Genomic DNA, 14,993 nt, shown 5'->3' with positions numbered 1-14,993 from the left:
GGAGAAGTGTTGAACAAAAAATTTTGAAATGAAGCAGTTGTGGCTTAGTTCCTGCAGGGAAGCTGTTGCTATTGTTAAAACAATAGTACATGAAGGATTGGTTGGATGGGGACATCTCATTGCTAGTCTCCTTTGGAGAGAGATTAGAAGTGTATCAGTGAGCTTGTGATACTCTCATTTCCATGCTTTAAATACAGGACTCTCTAATTCTCTTTATTAGTTAGAGCTTTTGACCTTTAGACTATTTTAAAAGGTATATTAAATAAAGCTAAGCTATTTTATGAGAGCCTCTTCTGAGCATTACTTAGGAATTTTGCTGTTCATAATGAGTTCAGTTTTTATTTATCAGCAGGCGTAAATAACATTATCTTTGTCAACAGCAAATTGCCGTTCCTCGCAGCGATGAGTGGACTCGATTTGGTCGAACACTGGCAGAAATAAATGCCAACAGAGCTGATGCTGAAGAGGAAGCTGCAACCCGCATACCGGCGTAGATCTTTATTTAAAAAAAAAAAAAAAAAAGTAGCAGTAGATTTGATGCAAGTCTTCAAAGTGTGAACATGTGTCAGTTTAAATAATAGCTTGAGGGAAGAATATATGGATTAAACTATGGACTTTAATAAGGTATTAAGATCACTGAAAATCAAATCTTGCATTGTCACTTTTTATATGTAAATTACAAGCACATTCTTGGATTTGTGTAACTTTTAATACAGTTGACTGACTTTGCAAGGAATTTATTTTGCTGAAACACTAACTTGGTGTAAATTTGCTGTTAGGCTTCTGAAATTTCCACTTTATAACAGTATATCTATTTCTGAAGAGTAGACATTGTTTCTAAACCAACCTTTCTCTATTACACTGACTAACCTTCATTAGGTAATCTCTGAAGGGTCCTATAAATTGAACTATTCAAACTGCCCATGGAAATGCATGCGTACGTTCCCAGTAAGTTTCACTGTTTATCTATAGATAAGCCTCAGACTCTGGTAGTGGGTAATATTTGTGAATAAACACTTCGTCTGTAGTTACAAACTTGTTTGATAATTGGACCTGAATTAATGAAATACATATTTAATACTAAGTCTCTTTTTTTTTTTTCGAATCGGTGCATTAAAAGGTGAGACTGATTTCTAAATAAATATTATATGAGCACGTGTCAGCTGCCCTGACCCCTGATCTGTCTCCTTTCAGTAGTTTCAGAATAGAAAGTTGCTGGGGGCTGCTGCTTTCATTTTACAAAACAAATCACAGGGTTGATTTCCATCCCCAACCTCCACTTCCTACCGTAGCAATCAGTCAAAAGGAAAAAGGCTGCTGTTGTCAGACTTTTCTTTTCCAGAGCATAAAAGCTAGATTTTGACTTAATTGCTATAGTGTGATTATTTGCATTTTTGTAACTACAGACTTGCTACTAGTTTTTTAACTTTCTTATTGAAACAAAATCTTTCAGCAGTTTGAAACAGAAGGGCTGAAATTTCTGGTAGTGGTTGAATTTTTTTGAGTAAGTTTCTTACGACATCAGTAACTTTGCATCAAACTCGAAGTAAAAAACCTTAAAGTCAGGTTCAACTAAAAAGCCTTTTGCTTACAATTTTAAATACATATTCTGATTTGTACCAATTACATAGTAAACCAGTACTGAAGACTTTAACAGCTTAGGACTCTAGGCGAAAGTACTCAAGTTTAGTTTCTCTTATTGTTATCTGCTACGTTTTGCCAAGAGACGTTTTATATGCTTAAAAGTAAGAAACAGGTATATGTTGCTGCTTAATCTGTACCGTGACCAGAAGTGTTTTTTTCCTGGTTCCTTATTGTGTGTTTTTGTTTTTTCCCTTTTTTGTCTACTTCTATTACAAGTAATTCATATAGACATTAGCTGCAGTAATAGCAGTTGTGTCTTGAGGAGGTTCTCTTTTCAGTGAGTTTGAAAGAGAAATGTCTTCAGGTTTCCATCGGTGTTGCCTTGTCAAAAGCACCCCCTCTATTTTTCAATCCAAAGTCATGCTGCTCAGTTTGACATTTGACTTGTACAATTTCCTCGACCTTACGACAGCAGCTATCTGTTCAGTTGAGAAACATGTGAACTATATAAAGAACAGGCACATCATGTGATGATTTCTACCCTTTAGGCACAGGAATCCTTAATGAACAGAATGTTCTGTTATCTTGCTGGCATTTTTTGAGACTTTCCCATTTCGTAATACTTCCTTCAGACATACATTTTCAGAAATCAGTAGAAAAGACTTTCTCTTGATGGAAATAAACACATAGGTCATATGTAAGATTGAAACTAAAGTCTTACTTTAGCCTTTTTGTGACTTTCATGAAAAGTATGTATTTTGTATTGATTCTCCCTTGTCCTCTTCCCTCACAAAGTAGGTAGGCACAGATTTAAAAAAAAGTTGTAAAACTCATATCTGCAAGACTAAGGAAGAGACCAGTAGTGATGCTGAATGCTGTAACTAAGGAAGAGACCAGTAGTGATGCTGAATGCTGTAAATGACCATCCCAGGAGCCGCACTGTCCAATCGCTGCTTCGGAGCTGTAAGAAATATAAATGTTATCTCCCATTGTAAAGTCTCCTAAGGCCTTGATCAAGTCAGTCAACAAGCTGTGACAAAGATTAAATGCCAGTGGGTACCTAACATTTCTATATTTCTTTAGAAAATACGCAAAAATGGGAGTGAGAGTTCCTGGGAAGGCTGTATCTAGGCAAACTGCATAAAAACAGGTAATTCTTTTATCAGAAAAGAAGAATAAGGACAAGAAGCCTTTTAATGGAGTTATATGCAGTACTGTAATCTCTAGATTGTTAAATAACTGTACAGCAGCAGAAGATTCTTCATCTTGCCTGGAGGCTAGAGCTGAAGGAGGTCTTGGTTGTGTTTGTATTGTTCAGTTTTTTGGCAACCTGCTTTTTCATGGGCTGCCTAAAACTCTTTGTGTTGACCTGCTGTCCTGAGCAAAAAAAAAAAAAAAAAAAAAACCTGCAAACCAGTTTACATTGCTGAGGTACACTGAGCTCCAGGATGTTTGATGCTGAGAGAAATGTGTTAAACTAAAGACTGGAGATTATCAGTAAGCAAGGCTGGAAACCCAGCCATCCCCTTTCTGGCTGTACAGGTAGTATGAGTTTCTCTTGCTATAGGACTGTAGAAATCTAGGTGTCTGTTACCTCTGACATATTGGATTTTAAAACTACATCCAATAAGTTTTGACAAACATTCTCTCTCTTTAACATAAGCCAGTTCACTCTGTTTCCTTATAATATTCACTAATACTCTTGATTTTGAATGTGGTAGTATCAAATCTGTTGCACTTTAGGGCAATTTGCTACTCCACCATGCATACTCTGAATAAATAAATCCTGAAAAAAAATTCCGAAGTCCATTAATAACTGGCACATATCTCATTGTATTTTTTAATATGCTACCATAGAGGTAAAATCTATTAAACATTATAGCATTATCATGCACTGTAGGGGAATTCCTTGTTACAAAGTGGTGCTACGAAATAAAATGCCACATGTGCTCATCTTGTTATTGTGTTCTTTTGCACCTTCAAGTCAGCACATTGCATTTTAATACCTTTGCTGTGAAGAGCTAGGAGTGGAATGCATTCCTTCATAGGCTACATCCTGTACCATACAGTCATTAGGTGGTTGCATCTAATCCTAACCTTTAATCTATGATCCTTAATCTAGGAGGAAAAAAAAACACATACTGAACAACTTTTCTATAAATAGAAGGAAGTAATTCATTTAAGTGTTTTTAAATATTTTATTGTCACATGATTCTTAACAAAACACCTTCAAAACATCTGTACATTTCAAACTCTTTAGAACTGCACTACCCATTATATAAATGTATATATAGAGATGCCATGATGTCTCTGTACAGAGATGTACAATATGTACAGTTACATTAAAAGCAGGCTGTGCAAGGCAAAGTCCAGGCTACAGATTCATGCCACTGGTTAAAAACAAGGCATAGAACCAAAGCATCAATTAGTTTCTTGTGTGCAAATGACTAGTTTATAAACAAATAAATGAATGTGTGTGTGTCTATATATATATATATATAAAATACATATACACACACACACACAAATACTAGAAAGGAGTAATTTGATTTGCAAGCTCAGTTCCGCTAGATCAACATGCAGCTGACTGGACAAATACAGTCCTACTCTTGCAAATTTTTTTCCACTGCATCACTTTGTAAGACTGAAACATCTCTTCAGGATTCAGCTGCTACTTTTTGCTTGAACTGACGGAATACCAGGAGACCGAAATTTTGGAAGATATAAACCAAATTTATTTTCTATACCAGCAAACGTAGCCGTAGCAAGTCTGTATCCACCTATGTGCTCAGGGTTAACAGGAGGAAGATCTGAAATTCGAGTTTTTGGTGTAGGTTCTGATCCAGAAGGTTTGCTGTTTGAAGAAAGAAGAGGAAAAAAAAATCTTTGCTTTATTTAAAGTGTTTTCTTAAGCCTAAGAAACACTACAGAAATCTTGAGTAAGCCATTTAAAGCTTTTGTCTGAGTATGCAAGATCATTAAAGTTGACTTTACATCATTCACTTCTGTAGGCAAGTTAAGGTTGGTTCAGAGCGCTTCTTAACAGCAAATTGAGGCCTAAACTGAAATTATGCTTTTACTGATAGCTTTGTAAATTATTCTAAAGTACCCAGAACTAGTTTTTTTTTCCTAAATGCCAGTAACCTAGATGAGAGGGACAATATACCTGCAACACTGGAAACACAAATTTTATGTAGCGTATTAAAATATGAACATGACTCTTAGTTCCTTATTTGTATAGAGGTTGCATCCAATTAAGTTTCCTTTTATTAATGAATGAAGATGGTGGGAGTTGTTTTTTTTGTATGGTATAATATAGTACCATTACTCAAAGCCACCATGTTTAAATGGTCCCATACATGGAAAAAACAAGATTTTTGTACTTGAAAGATTTTGAATGCCAGTTAGTTAGTTAAAAAGCAAATATGAGACTTACAGTCCTCCAAAATCAACATAAAACCATCTCTGCAGAAGTTCATAGGTGACCAAAGTAACACCAAACTGGGGTGAAGATCTGAACACGCGAGCTGTTAAACATTACAAATCATGTCAAACACAGAAGAGTTTCTTAGGAAAAGCTAAACGTTTATAACAAAATATTAAGTTTAGTTTTCAGAATCAGACCTTTTCAATATTGGTCTAATTTGAGTCCTTAGCAAAGCAAGCATTAATTCATAGATTTGAGGTCAATTGCAATATTTAGAGTGCGCTTCTCACCTCCAGCTCCCTTCCAAAAAGCAGAAGGGCCTTCTTCCCTAAGAATCTTTCCAAAACAGTCAATAACTCCGCTGTATGTTGTTTGACCAGCGCGAGCTGCCACTTGCAGTCTTGTCTTGATGACATCAGCAGGGGTTACCAAAGAAGCAGCAGGCACACCTTTTAGAAGAAAACCACATTTAATTTGCACAAAGAATCTCATAAAAGATGAAACACTCCTAATACTGAAAAACACAACTGCAAACTTCAGTCTCTTCTTTTATAGGAATTAGCGATTACTAAAAAACAAGTTCTTACATTTGACGCTAACATAAACTGTTCTTGGTATAATCCTGTTGAGTTTCTTCTAAATTTAAAGGCTATCGCTGATAGTAAAGAAAATAATAAAAATATCAACAGAATCTTCCTTTCAACATCTCCTACTGGTGCATCATTAACAATAATTTCAACTATGTAAAAGAGGCTTTTTTAAACCTGCACATAAGCTATATATGTAATACGAATGATATCCATGATAGAAGTCAGTTACGCAACTTTATTGTATTTTTTTAATATACTACAACATATTTACAAAATTATACAGATAGATAATTCATTTTGGAACCTGAGTACTACACAACCATTTATTAAAGGTGTTAGTAAGAACATTACTACTTAGAATACCTATTCTACAGAAATGTTTCTGTACTACTGTTTGGACTGTTCTGTAGGAGAACAGATGCTGCTTACTTCAAAAGGCAAGACATAAAAAAGACTGAGAACACTGAAGCTTCTTTACAAGTCTGCTTAGTACCAACAGCATGATATTAGACAACTATGATGAAAGAACAAATCTCCACTTCCAGGGCACCACTCTCAGCTTTCTATTCAAAGGACTGGGGAAAGTTTTCAGAAATGTCCTCTACCTTATATAACTGTGGGTGTCATCTGAGGTATTTCTGAATACTTAAGAGGGCTCAGCTATAAAAATGTCAACCTCTTAAATTAAAAGAGAAACCATCTTCTGACTTAGAATTTCAAAATTAATTTAGAATTTTGTTGAACTTTGGATTAATGTTGACTGACAATACGTGTGTACTGTATTCTTCCCTGCTGTGCATGCATAACAGGAATAGACTGAGCAATTAGGAATTTGAAATTTGCAGTTTAGAAAGACAAATTCCTGTACAAGATATAAAACTGGGCCTACAAGATTTACAGACATGTTTAATAGGGTTCCTCACATGTAGTATCTGAGTGACCCAGAAACGCTAATCAAACAAATTAGAAGAAGCTGTGAAGTTTGCAGACCAAACAAATAAAACCAGTGACTCTTTACTATGAGACCCAAGTCAAACAACAGTATTTATTATATACTTCTATGAGTACAGTGAGCTAAATTCTTTCCCATTTCTGTCAGATTTGCGTTACTTAAGCCTGAGCAGGGCTACAAATCTGTTACTAGTTTCCTAGTTGGTTTCTCCCTTTCCCTCCGACACAAGGGAGGTATCCAACTGGCAAAGAGGAGGAGCAAACAAGCTCTGTCTCAGGCTTTTTACATACGGAGTGCTCATGATCCACAGACATATCATGGTTCCTTGCAGCTGTAACTGGTAGCAAAAGGTCTGTTTAGCCCAGTGGTCTATCATCTAAACTACGCGGAAGCCAGCACTGAATGGTTCAGGAGTGAGAGGTTTCAGCTAACTTGTTTTTTATCCTAGTGAACTTACTTATGCTCAGCAGCATAGTCCGGTTACCTGCATCCACATGTTAAGACATCCATCACTACAATTCCTACCACTCAGTAGAAACAACTTTTTATCACAGCTATAATATTCTGTTTATGCTAAGCATTTTTGAGAAATCTTTAAAATATTTTAAATTTCACAGTATGATATTTTAACCTAAGCTTCTTTACAAATTAATGCTCTATTTTTGGCAATTACCTTTGAACTAAGTTTCTTCCTAAGTTATTCAGGAACCCTAAACTAGATAAGTCATTTTCTTCTTAGCTCTTATCATACCTCGTTTTATGTTCATCAAAGATTCAAATTAGCCTTCAAGTCAGAGAGCACAGTAACAAGTAAAACCCCATTGAGACAGACAGATCAAATTTGACTACAAGTTGCTGAGCTGCATTACGCTGTTTATCCACATTATGCAAATGTAATTAGCTCTCATCAAAATTACATCGCCTCCCACTAAGGATAACAGTGATCAAATTTAGATTAAATCAGATACAATGGTACAGTACCCTTCCTATATATGAGGCTACCAAATGAATATTAAATATTACTTACTAAAAGAAAAAAATTACTTCTAGAAAACATTCTGCAAAATTACCTGCAATGGCACCAGCTGCAAGGAGATTAAGCCCTCCCACATGGCCATTTTCATCAGCAAGCATCAGTTTACTATGAGCATAAACAGGAAAGTAGATGGCAGAAAAGGGAATGTCTCTGAGGAAACATGCTTTGGCACCCTGTCACACAGAAAAGAGACATAATACAAATAAATGTTGTAAATAAGGTTAAAATTGATATCCAGCAAGCAGCCTAAGCCCACCAAGTACCAACTCTCTTGATCTCCTGGGTAAATAACAGAAAATAAAATGTCTTAGGAAACAGAAGATGTGGAGTTGAACCTTGAAAAAATAAAGCACATCTAATATAACAGTTTCTAGAATGAGGAAGATTCAAGGTTCACTTCTAAGTTTGGTAAGGAACACCTGACATCAATTCTGACAGCAGTACATAGGATACTTTTTACATATGGCATGTCCAAATGTGACTTGCAGAAAACAGCAAAGGTCTGTCCTTAGGTCTTGCTGACAACAACCCACAGCCACAGAAGCAGCAAGACAGCAAGTCCTTGCACGTCATTTTTTCCATGAAGCCCAAAAGCATTTAGGAGATACCAGTTAGCCTCTTAAGACCTCATTCTGATCTCCATTGATCTTCATCTGGTTGACTGAAGAAGCTGTACTGAAAGGCTAACAACAAGAGGGAAACAGCTGCAAAATGGGGGTCTCTAAACAACGGAAAGAAGCACAGAGACAAAACTAGAGGCCTATGATAAAACTGTAAGAAGTAGATCCTGCCCAGAACCTGGCATTAAAGAGTTCCTCAACAGAACTTCACATGCTGCAAAATAAGCAGAAGGAAGTACTCTAAATAAAACATATCTAACATTCTTTTAGTAACTCCAGTCATGAATCTGTTACAAACTGAAGTAAGTCCTTCTGTACAAAGCTCATATAAGTGATTATGTATAAAAAAAAAAAAAATCTCATCTGCATTCCCTGGGGGCATACATGTTACCAAAAAAAAGCACTCTTTGCCCGAATTCCCAACTGCCATACTCCAGGACAGTAGCCTCCGCACAATGGACCCACCTGAAGCCCATCACCCTTTGGAGTTATATTAAGAGGATCAGATAGCACACATTATGAAACCTGTGTGGGGCTAAAGAAGGCGGCCAGTAAAAGGGGCAGAAGGCCTGATATAAAAACTCCTTCCTTTGATGATTTACACTCAGTTATTTTATGCTGTAAAATGAGTTAGTACAGTTATTCACAAATACTAATGCAATTTTAGAAGATCAGCAGAATTCTTAGTAAGATCAGTTGTTTAATTACTGCACACAGAAATGATGTTTTTGTCCCATGTACTAAAACACCTTTGTTCTTTAGCAAATTTAATAGTTATGAATCTGATCTACTCAATTCAAAACAAAAGCTACAGCTCTAGAGATAAATTTGCACGTTTATAATATTATTGCAGACCTATGGACAAATCAGGTAAAATAATGCTTTGTAATTGCACAGCTGATCTAACTGCTGAGTTTAACATATTACCCCTTGCACTGGCAAAAGCTACAGTAAGAAATACTTTTCCTTGTTTAAGGAAGCTAATAGTTTCTGCTCCATTACATCTGATCTGTAATGATGGTAGTAAGTATACCTGCAGGGAAGGAATCTGTTGACTGGCATTCTGCTAAAGTACAGTACTGTGTGGGCTTTTTTTAGTGGAATTTGTTATTGACAAATCCCAGCACTTAACTTCTTAAAGATCTGAATCCTACTAAACTCTACTAGTGTTTCACTGCCGTCAAATTATTAAGACAAAGACAATATCCTGCTGCAAAGATAACAATAGAGATAACAGAGATTCAAAATAAATGCAAGAAAAACACACAGGGAAAGCTAAAGAAACTTTTCACAAAACCCCACCAAATGAAATGATCTGTGCCAGAAGCCAGCAGGTCTGCAATACAGGGCTCCCTGTAGCTTGGTATAAAAGCTCAAAGGATAGAATGGGTGAATATTTTTATGTATCCCACTGCCATTAATATAAAAGTGGGTTTTCTTCAGTTTTCTACTGAGGGGTTGCCCTGCAGGAAGAAATTGTTTTCAAATTCAAAAGGTTTCTTTGTTTTTAAAGCAGTTTGTGTTTCAACAATTTCAAGTTTAGCATAAAACAGGTTAACAAACAGAACTGTGATGAAGCCACTCAAAGCAGGAATACATACCTTATAAAGACCAAGAAGGCCTAAATCTTTCATAACAGAGAGGGCACTGACTCTGGGCCCTGTAGTAATTTCTCCTGCTACTTGCAACCGAATCTTTACAATCTCCAGTGGATTAGTGAAGATGACCTGGGAAGCTCCTGCCTGCAAACCCAAAGAAAAAGAAAGTAAATTGTGTTACTGGAGCACATGGTGACAGGTTGGCTCTTGCAAAGTGCCGAGTGACTTCATTTCTCACTGCATTGGCTGATATTCACATATAAAAAATACATGAGAGAGATTTAATAAAGCACTTGTCCCAAAACATGGAAGTTTAAAAGCCCAAAATCAGAATTCATGGTTTTATATGAAATTCTGATTTGCATAAATTTTTACATGTATAAGTTTATATTCCACAGAGATGGATTAATTCAGTTTGTCTCTGACTTTCTCCTAGGCATCACTTTCTAGATGTCATAAGGCTGTGTAAAAATCTATCAGATATTATACTAAATATTAAACTAAAATAATTGTTAGACTTATGTTACTAGAACATCAAATGCATATAAAAGAGACCTTATGTTTATTCAATAATAATTCATCACCAATGTGTAGACATGTTATTTGCATTTAGTGGTGATGTTGTTTGAAAGATAAATTTGCATTTAATGGTGTAATTTTAAATTATTAAAAAGGTGTTTGGAGATTTGGATAGCAGCCTTTAATTGTCCTAATTGGAAATAAAATGTAAGATCTAAACAGGTAGAGTAACATTTCAAAATATGATACTAGATACAAACAGGAGTCATATGCCTCCGTGCAAAGCATGCTTTTCCCTAGCAATAGTGTTGCAGAGCTGCTTCAGATTCTGTACTTTGACCAAAGACTTCCAAAGAACTACATTTCAGATTTGAGAGAGATTCAGCCTGACAGTTTAGTTTCAGAAGCATGTAAGCTATTTCAAATGACATGTTTAGGTTTCTCTTTGGTATGCTGTAGGTACCACCATTCACTTCTGGAAGAATGTGTGGCTCATCACAAAATAGCTAAATTTTACTTCACTCCCAAACTTCCCTTTTCCCCTCTTCCTAAACCATCTGTGTTCATTTAAAAATTAAAAATAAAATTTAAAACCATTTACTTAAAACCTGTGGCATATAGCCACTTGAATATAGCTAACTTTTTAACTTAAAGTATTTCACGTTCTAAAAGCTCTGGATCTCTTCCTCTCAAACCTGATCTATTCTTTCAACCCATCAAATTTTAGTGAAGGACAAAGACACAGAACATCAGCAATTAAAGCTTTCTTCCACTTCTAAATTGCTCAGGAAATAAACTCTCTTTGTGATGGTGGGTGGGTGGGAGTCCTCTGTACCACCTCCTGGCCAGCATACATGGTGTTCTCTGCCAATTGACTTAGAACTAATGAACACTAATCTTTTCTGTCATGTCTGCCAAGAGCACAGTCTTTATCTCTCCAAAAGCAGGCAGAACAAACTGGGATTAGCCCTGAAGCATGCCTTGGAAGTTGGTAACTTGAATTATTTTAGACTTTAGACAGAAGAGCATTGCAAAGCTCTTGCAGAGAATGACGGAGCGCTCAGGTAGTGTCTACTGGATGGTGGGATGTGAAGCATGAAATCTTCCCTGACCAAGCAACAGATACTTCACTGAACCTTCACTAAACATACTGCCATCCTCTTATTGCAAACCCTGTTTATTATTTCACTTACACTCAATACTGAAATTTAAAATCACCGTTGTTATGATTTTAATATTAAAGCACCTTGACCCAAAAGGTGGCAGATCAGCCCCTGCTCTCTGTTAATTCTCTCTACTGTAGTAGCTCCTTCTCTAAGGCTTTTCACTCAAATAATCAGTCTAGATAGTTAATCTGCCCTATATTCCTTCACTTCTTTGCTCCTCTGAAAAAATCAAAGCCTAGATTTTTTAGATACGTATCACAACCATCAGGAAGATCTCTGGAAACCACAGACCAACCCTCTGACCCCACCTGCTCTGCTCCTGGCACTTATAGCACTGCGTTTGCTCAGTCCCCTGACACCACCTGTGTCCAAAGGCATTCTTCAGACTCTGTTTGCTGTTCATCTCATCCATTCCTCTCCACACCCATGCAAGATGAAAAGACTGTCCTGCCAGGCAAAGTTTCAATCTAAATAAAACTTGTGTACACAATTCTCATCTGGTAAGTTCTGTTAAGCAGTAATAGATTTTTGTTCACATTGCATTAAACACAAAAACAATTTCAAATGTTTATCATCTCCCTATGTTAATTTTTTAAATAATTGTGGTAGAAGTAATATTAAGCAGAATGCTATTGCTATATAATATAATGATGTGCCATAAAAAATAACCCTCAAATAACTTCAAATTTAGACACTAAAATAGAAATTCACTCCTCTAGACAACTATTATGCCATTAAATATGCATTTTTTGTCTACATATATATGTGAAATTGAATTTTTTATTTTTAATCTGATGTAAATTAGCATGTCCTGCAGAGCAGCCAAAATAAGTCTTCGTATTTGCCTAACACCCACCATAGAAACACAAATAGGCCAATTCGTAAACATTTTCATTTTCTACTGCAAACTCAATCTTTCTACAATTAATGCTCCCCTTTCCTAGGCACATAACTGCCTACCTTTCTGTTAAAACCAGCAACATCCCTTTTCTGAAGCAGAAATGAACAGATAAGACTTTAAACACAACAAATTTTAATAATATAATAGTAATATTAATACATTCTAATATATTTATACACATAATAGTATGTGTTGTATATTATTAATCTAGAATTATATACTACTACAATATTAATGTTTAAATATGACTTGATAAACAGGTTACTGAATAAAATAAACTATCAGGAAAGCCCTAACATATGTTTATAGTATCAGTAGAAAACCATTTTAAAAGCTCTTTAATTATATTGATGCTTTGAACATTGAATAATCACCGTGCTGACAAACTTCTTAACATGTAGCTTTCTTTAAAAGGAGCTATAACTGTCAAGGTACCCCATTAAATACTGCATATTAGCAATATATGTTCCTATCCAAATCTTGACCTTTATATAGCAATGCCTGGAGTTCTGCAAACTTTTCTGCACAAGAGTAACATAGCTATAGTTTGAATCACATGAAGAGCTGTGCTGCATTCAGGGGAATTGCATGAACATAAGTGAGCTCCTTAGATATATCACAAGCACAGATAAGAGGAAGAACGAAAGACCAAGTGGTGACTTTTACACAGGACACATAACACAAGAAAATTCACTTTTTTATTGAGTACTTTTTTTTAAATTAATGAGTGTTTGTTTGTTTTTTTTAAGAAAATGGTCATCTATCTGATGAAGAATGTTTGAGATGGAGGAGGAGGTGCTGCTGGGCTCCCTGGCAGCACAGGAGGTGCCCCAGAAGGGGGTGCAGGGAAGAGTGACACAAAGCAACTCCAAGGGAAAATGAACCGGTAGTGTGCAGGGTTGCAATGCAAAGCTCCATGCTTCTGTGCAAATCATTTGTAATCATCATCATTCTTTTTCAAAATAACTTACCTTAGCTGTCAAATCTGTATTTTAAATACACAGGCACATGTATGCAAACACACACATATACTGCAGTCCTGGAATTTCTTTTGGAGAAAGTATACTAAATCTACATTTCCCCCCCCACATAAACCTCCCTTCACACATAAATTACAAGGGACACTTTAAAAAAGGTTGACAAATTTTTTTCTGAATGGAGGTTATTCATACACATCCAAAATACCAGTAATAAAAGCTTCTACTTAACCTTAATGTCATGTAAAATAACTCTACAAGGAGCAAATAAAGGAACTAAATCTGACAGCAAAGGTTATAAGAGAAAAGATGTAGTTTTGAGATCCCACAGCAAATGCCTCATGACATGCCAAAGGCTGAAGGAAATACACAAATGACCCTGCAACATGAGACCTCTTGCCCTTTCCAATTCCACCCAAGAGGCATATGCTACCACGGGGGAGAGGCCTGTTTCAAGCCCTTCCTTCCTTCCTTTTTGAAACCACCACATCCTGGACCAAAACTGTGTCCCATACAAGCAACTAAAAGAAGATGTTACTTAAAACAGCCCTTAAATACATCAAAGAACTTGTACATCTTTTTCAAGGCAAAGCTTTTGTTGTTCATGCTCCTATCGTAAGCCTACTATCTATTACTAAACAATAACTTTGTCCCTAACTTTAAATATTTCTGTAACAGAAGCTAAGATAAAGCAGTTGAAAGTTTAATTCTGCTTCTAATTTCATCTGTTTAAAGCATATGGAAAGAAGTAGAGTATGTTCGAGATTTTGAAATAAAAGTAGTCTGTAGCTATAATTCTGTATTTTTGTTTGTCAAATAAAAAAAACTTATTTAGCTCTTTTTCAAAAATAAATATTTAATATGTTTATATTTACCTGATAAGCTCTAATGAAATCTCATATACATGTGCATGTATATACATGTACATATAAATACACACACACTATGTAGAAATGTATATGAAAATTATTTTTACAAATACCATAATATTTAGACTAGATGTTAGATTTAATGTTTAAATATATAAAAGTTTTTAATATTCAGCAGTAAACTTGGACCTCTATGTGTATGTATATGTAAACACACACATAGATACAGACACATACCCTGCCTATAATCATCAACGGATGCACTGCCTACACCTCCAAGTTTTCTTAGACCCAGTCTTTCTCACATCCTCTTCCTCCATGCAGTAGGAATCAGAAATATCTTTCAGAGGAAACAGGATTTGTCTACTCAAAATGCGAAGCATCATATACATTTTCTTGGTAGGAGCAATCCATCTTTTCCTATATAACTCACAGGAATTACAGCTTAAAATCACAGCATCTTTCTGCCTGCTGTAAAGGTACTTGTGAATCATTTATATACTGTTAGATGTGTATACTTCAATACCTCTTCCCAAATGAGGAAGAACAGCTACCCTATAACACGTTGCTCTTCATGATGTAGTCACATGCCTCATGCATTTAAGTTTCTCCAAGCAGCATGGTCCGTATCAGGTACGTTCTCTGCCTCGCCAGCTGCTGTGAGGTTACAGGAAAGCATTGCCAAAACCTTGCTCAGGCTCCCTGCAACAGTAGTTGAGAACTCCAAAGGCAGGAATGCAGGCTAATCACTGAA

The 14,993-nt window shown here is 35.9% G+C and overlaps 2 protein-coding genes across 13 annotated transcripts in view; one reads left to right on the top strand and one right to left on the bottom strand.

Moving 5' to 3' along the window:
• Positions 1 to 3,537, top strand: part of DYNC1I2 (dynein cytoplasmic 1 intermediate chain 2) — a 35,520-nt gene extending 31,983 nt beyond the window's left edge. For all 7 annotated transcript variants that reach the window (XM_068948600.1, XM_068948596.1, XM_068948594.1 and 4 more), the window contains one exon: positions 381 to 3,537. In XM_068948600.1, coding sequence (XP_068804701.1) covers positions 381 to 494 — 114 coding nt within the window. In that variant the 3' untranslated portion in view covers positions 495 to 3,537. The remainder of the gene's footprint in view (positions 1 to 380) is intronic.
• Positions 498 to 14,993, bottom strand: part of SLC25A12 (solute carrier family 25 member 12) — a 55,958-nt gene continuing 41,462 nt past the window's right edge. For 5 of the 6 annotated variants that reach the window (XM_068948588.1, XM_068948591.1, XM_068948592.1 and 2 more), the window contains exons 14-18: positions 9,811 to 9,951; positions 7,624 to 7,762; positions 5,302 to 5,460; positions 5,021 to 5,111; positions 498 to 4,438 (exon numbers count right to left, since the gene is read on the bottom strand). In XM_068948588.1, the coding sequence (XP_068804689.1) occupies positions 4,249 to 4,438; positions 5,021 to 5,111; positions 5,302 to 5,460; positions 7,624 to 7,762; positions 9,811 to 9,951 (720 nt within the window). In that variant the 3' untranslated portion in view covers positions 498 to 4,248. The remainder of the gene's footprint in view (positions 4,439 to 5,020; positions 5,112 to 5,301; positions 5,461 to 7,623; positions 7,763 to 9,810; positions 9,952 to 14,993) is intronic. The other variant, XR_011141912.1, reaches the window with a different exon arrangement.

This window comes from Struthio camelus, chromosome 6, assembly GCF_040807025.1.
Source record: "Struthio camelus isolate bStrCam1 chromosome 6, bStrCam1.hap1, whole genome shotgun sequence".
NCBI lineage: Eukaryota > Metazoa > Chordata > Aves > Struthioniformes > Struthionidae > Struthio > Struthio camelus.
This window is presented reverse-complemented; position numbering and strand designations above follow the sequence as displayed.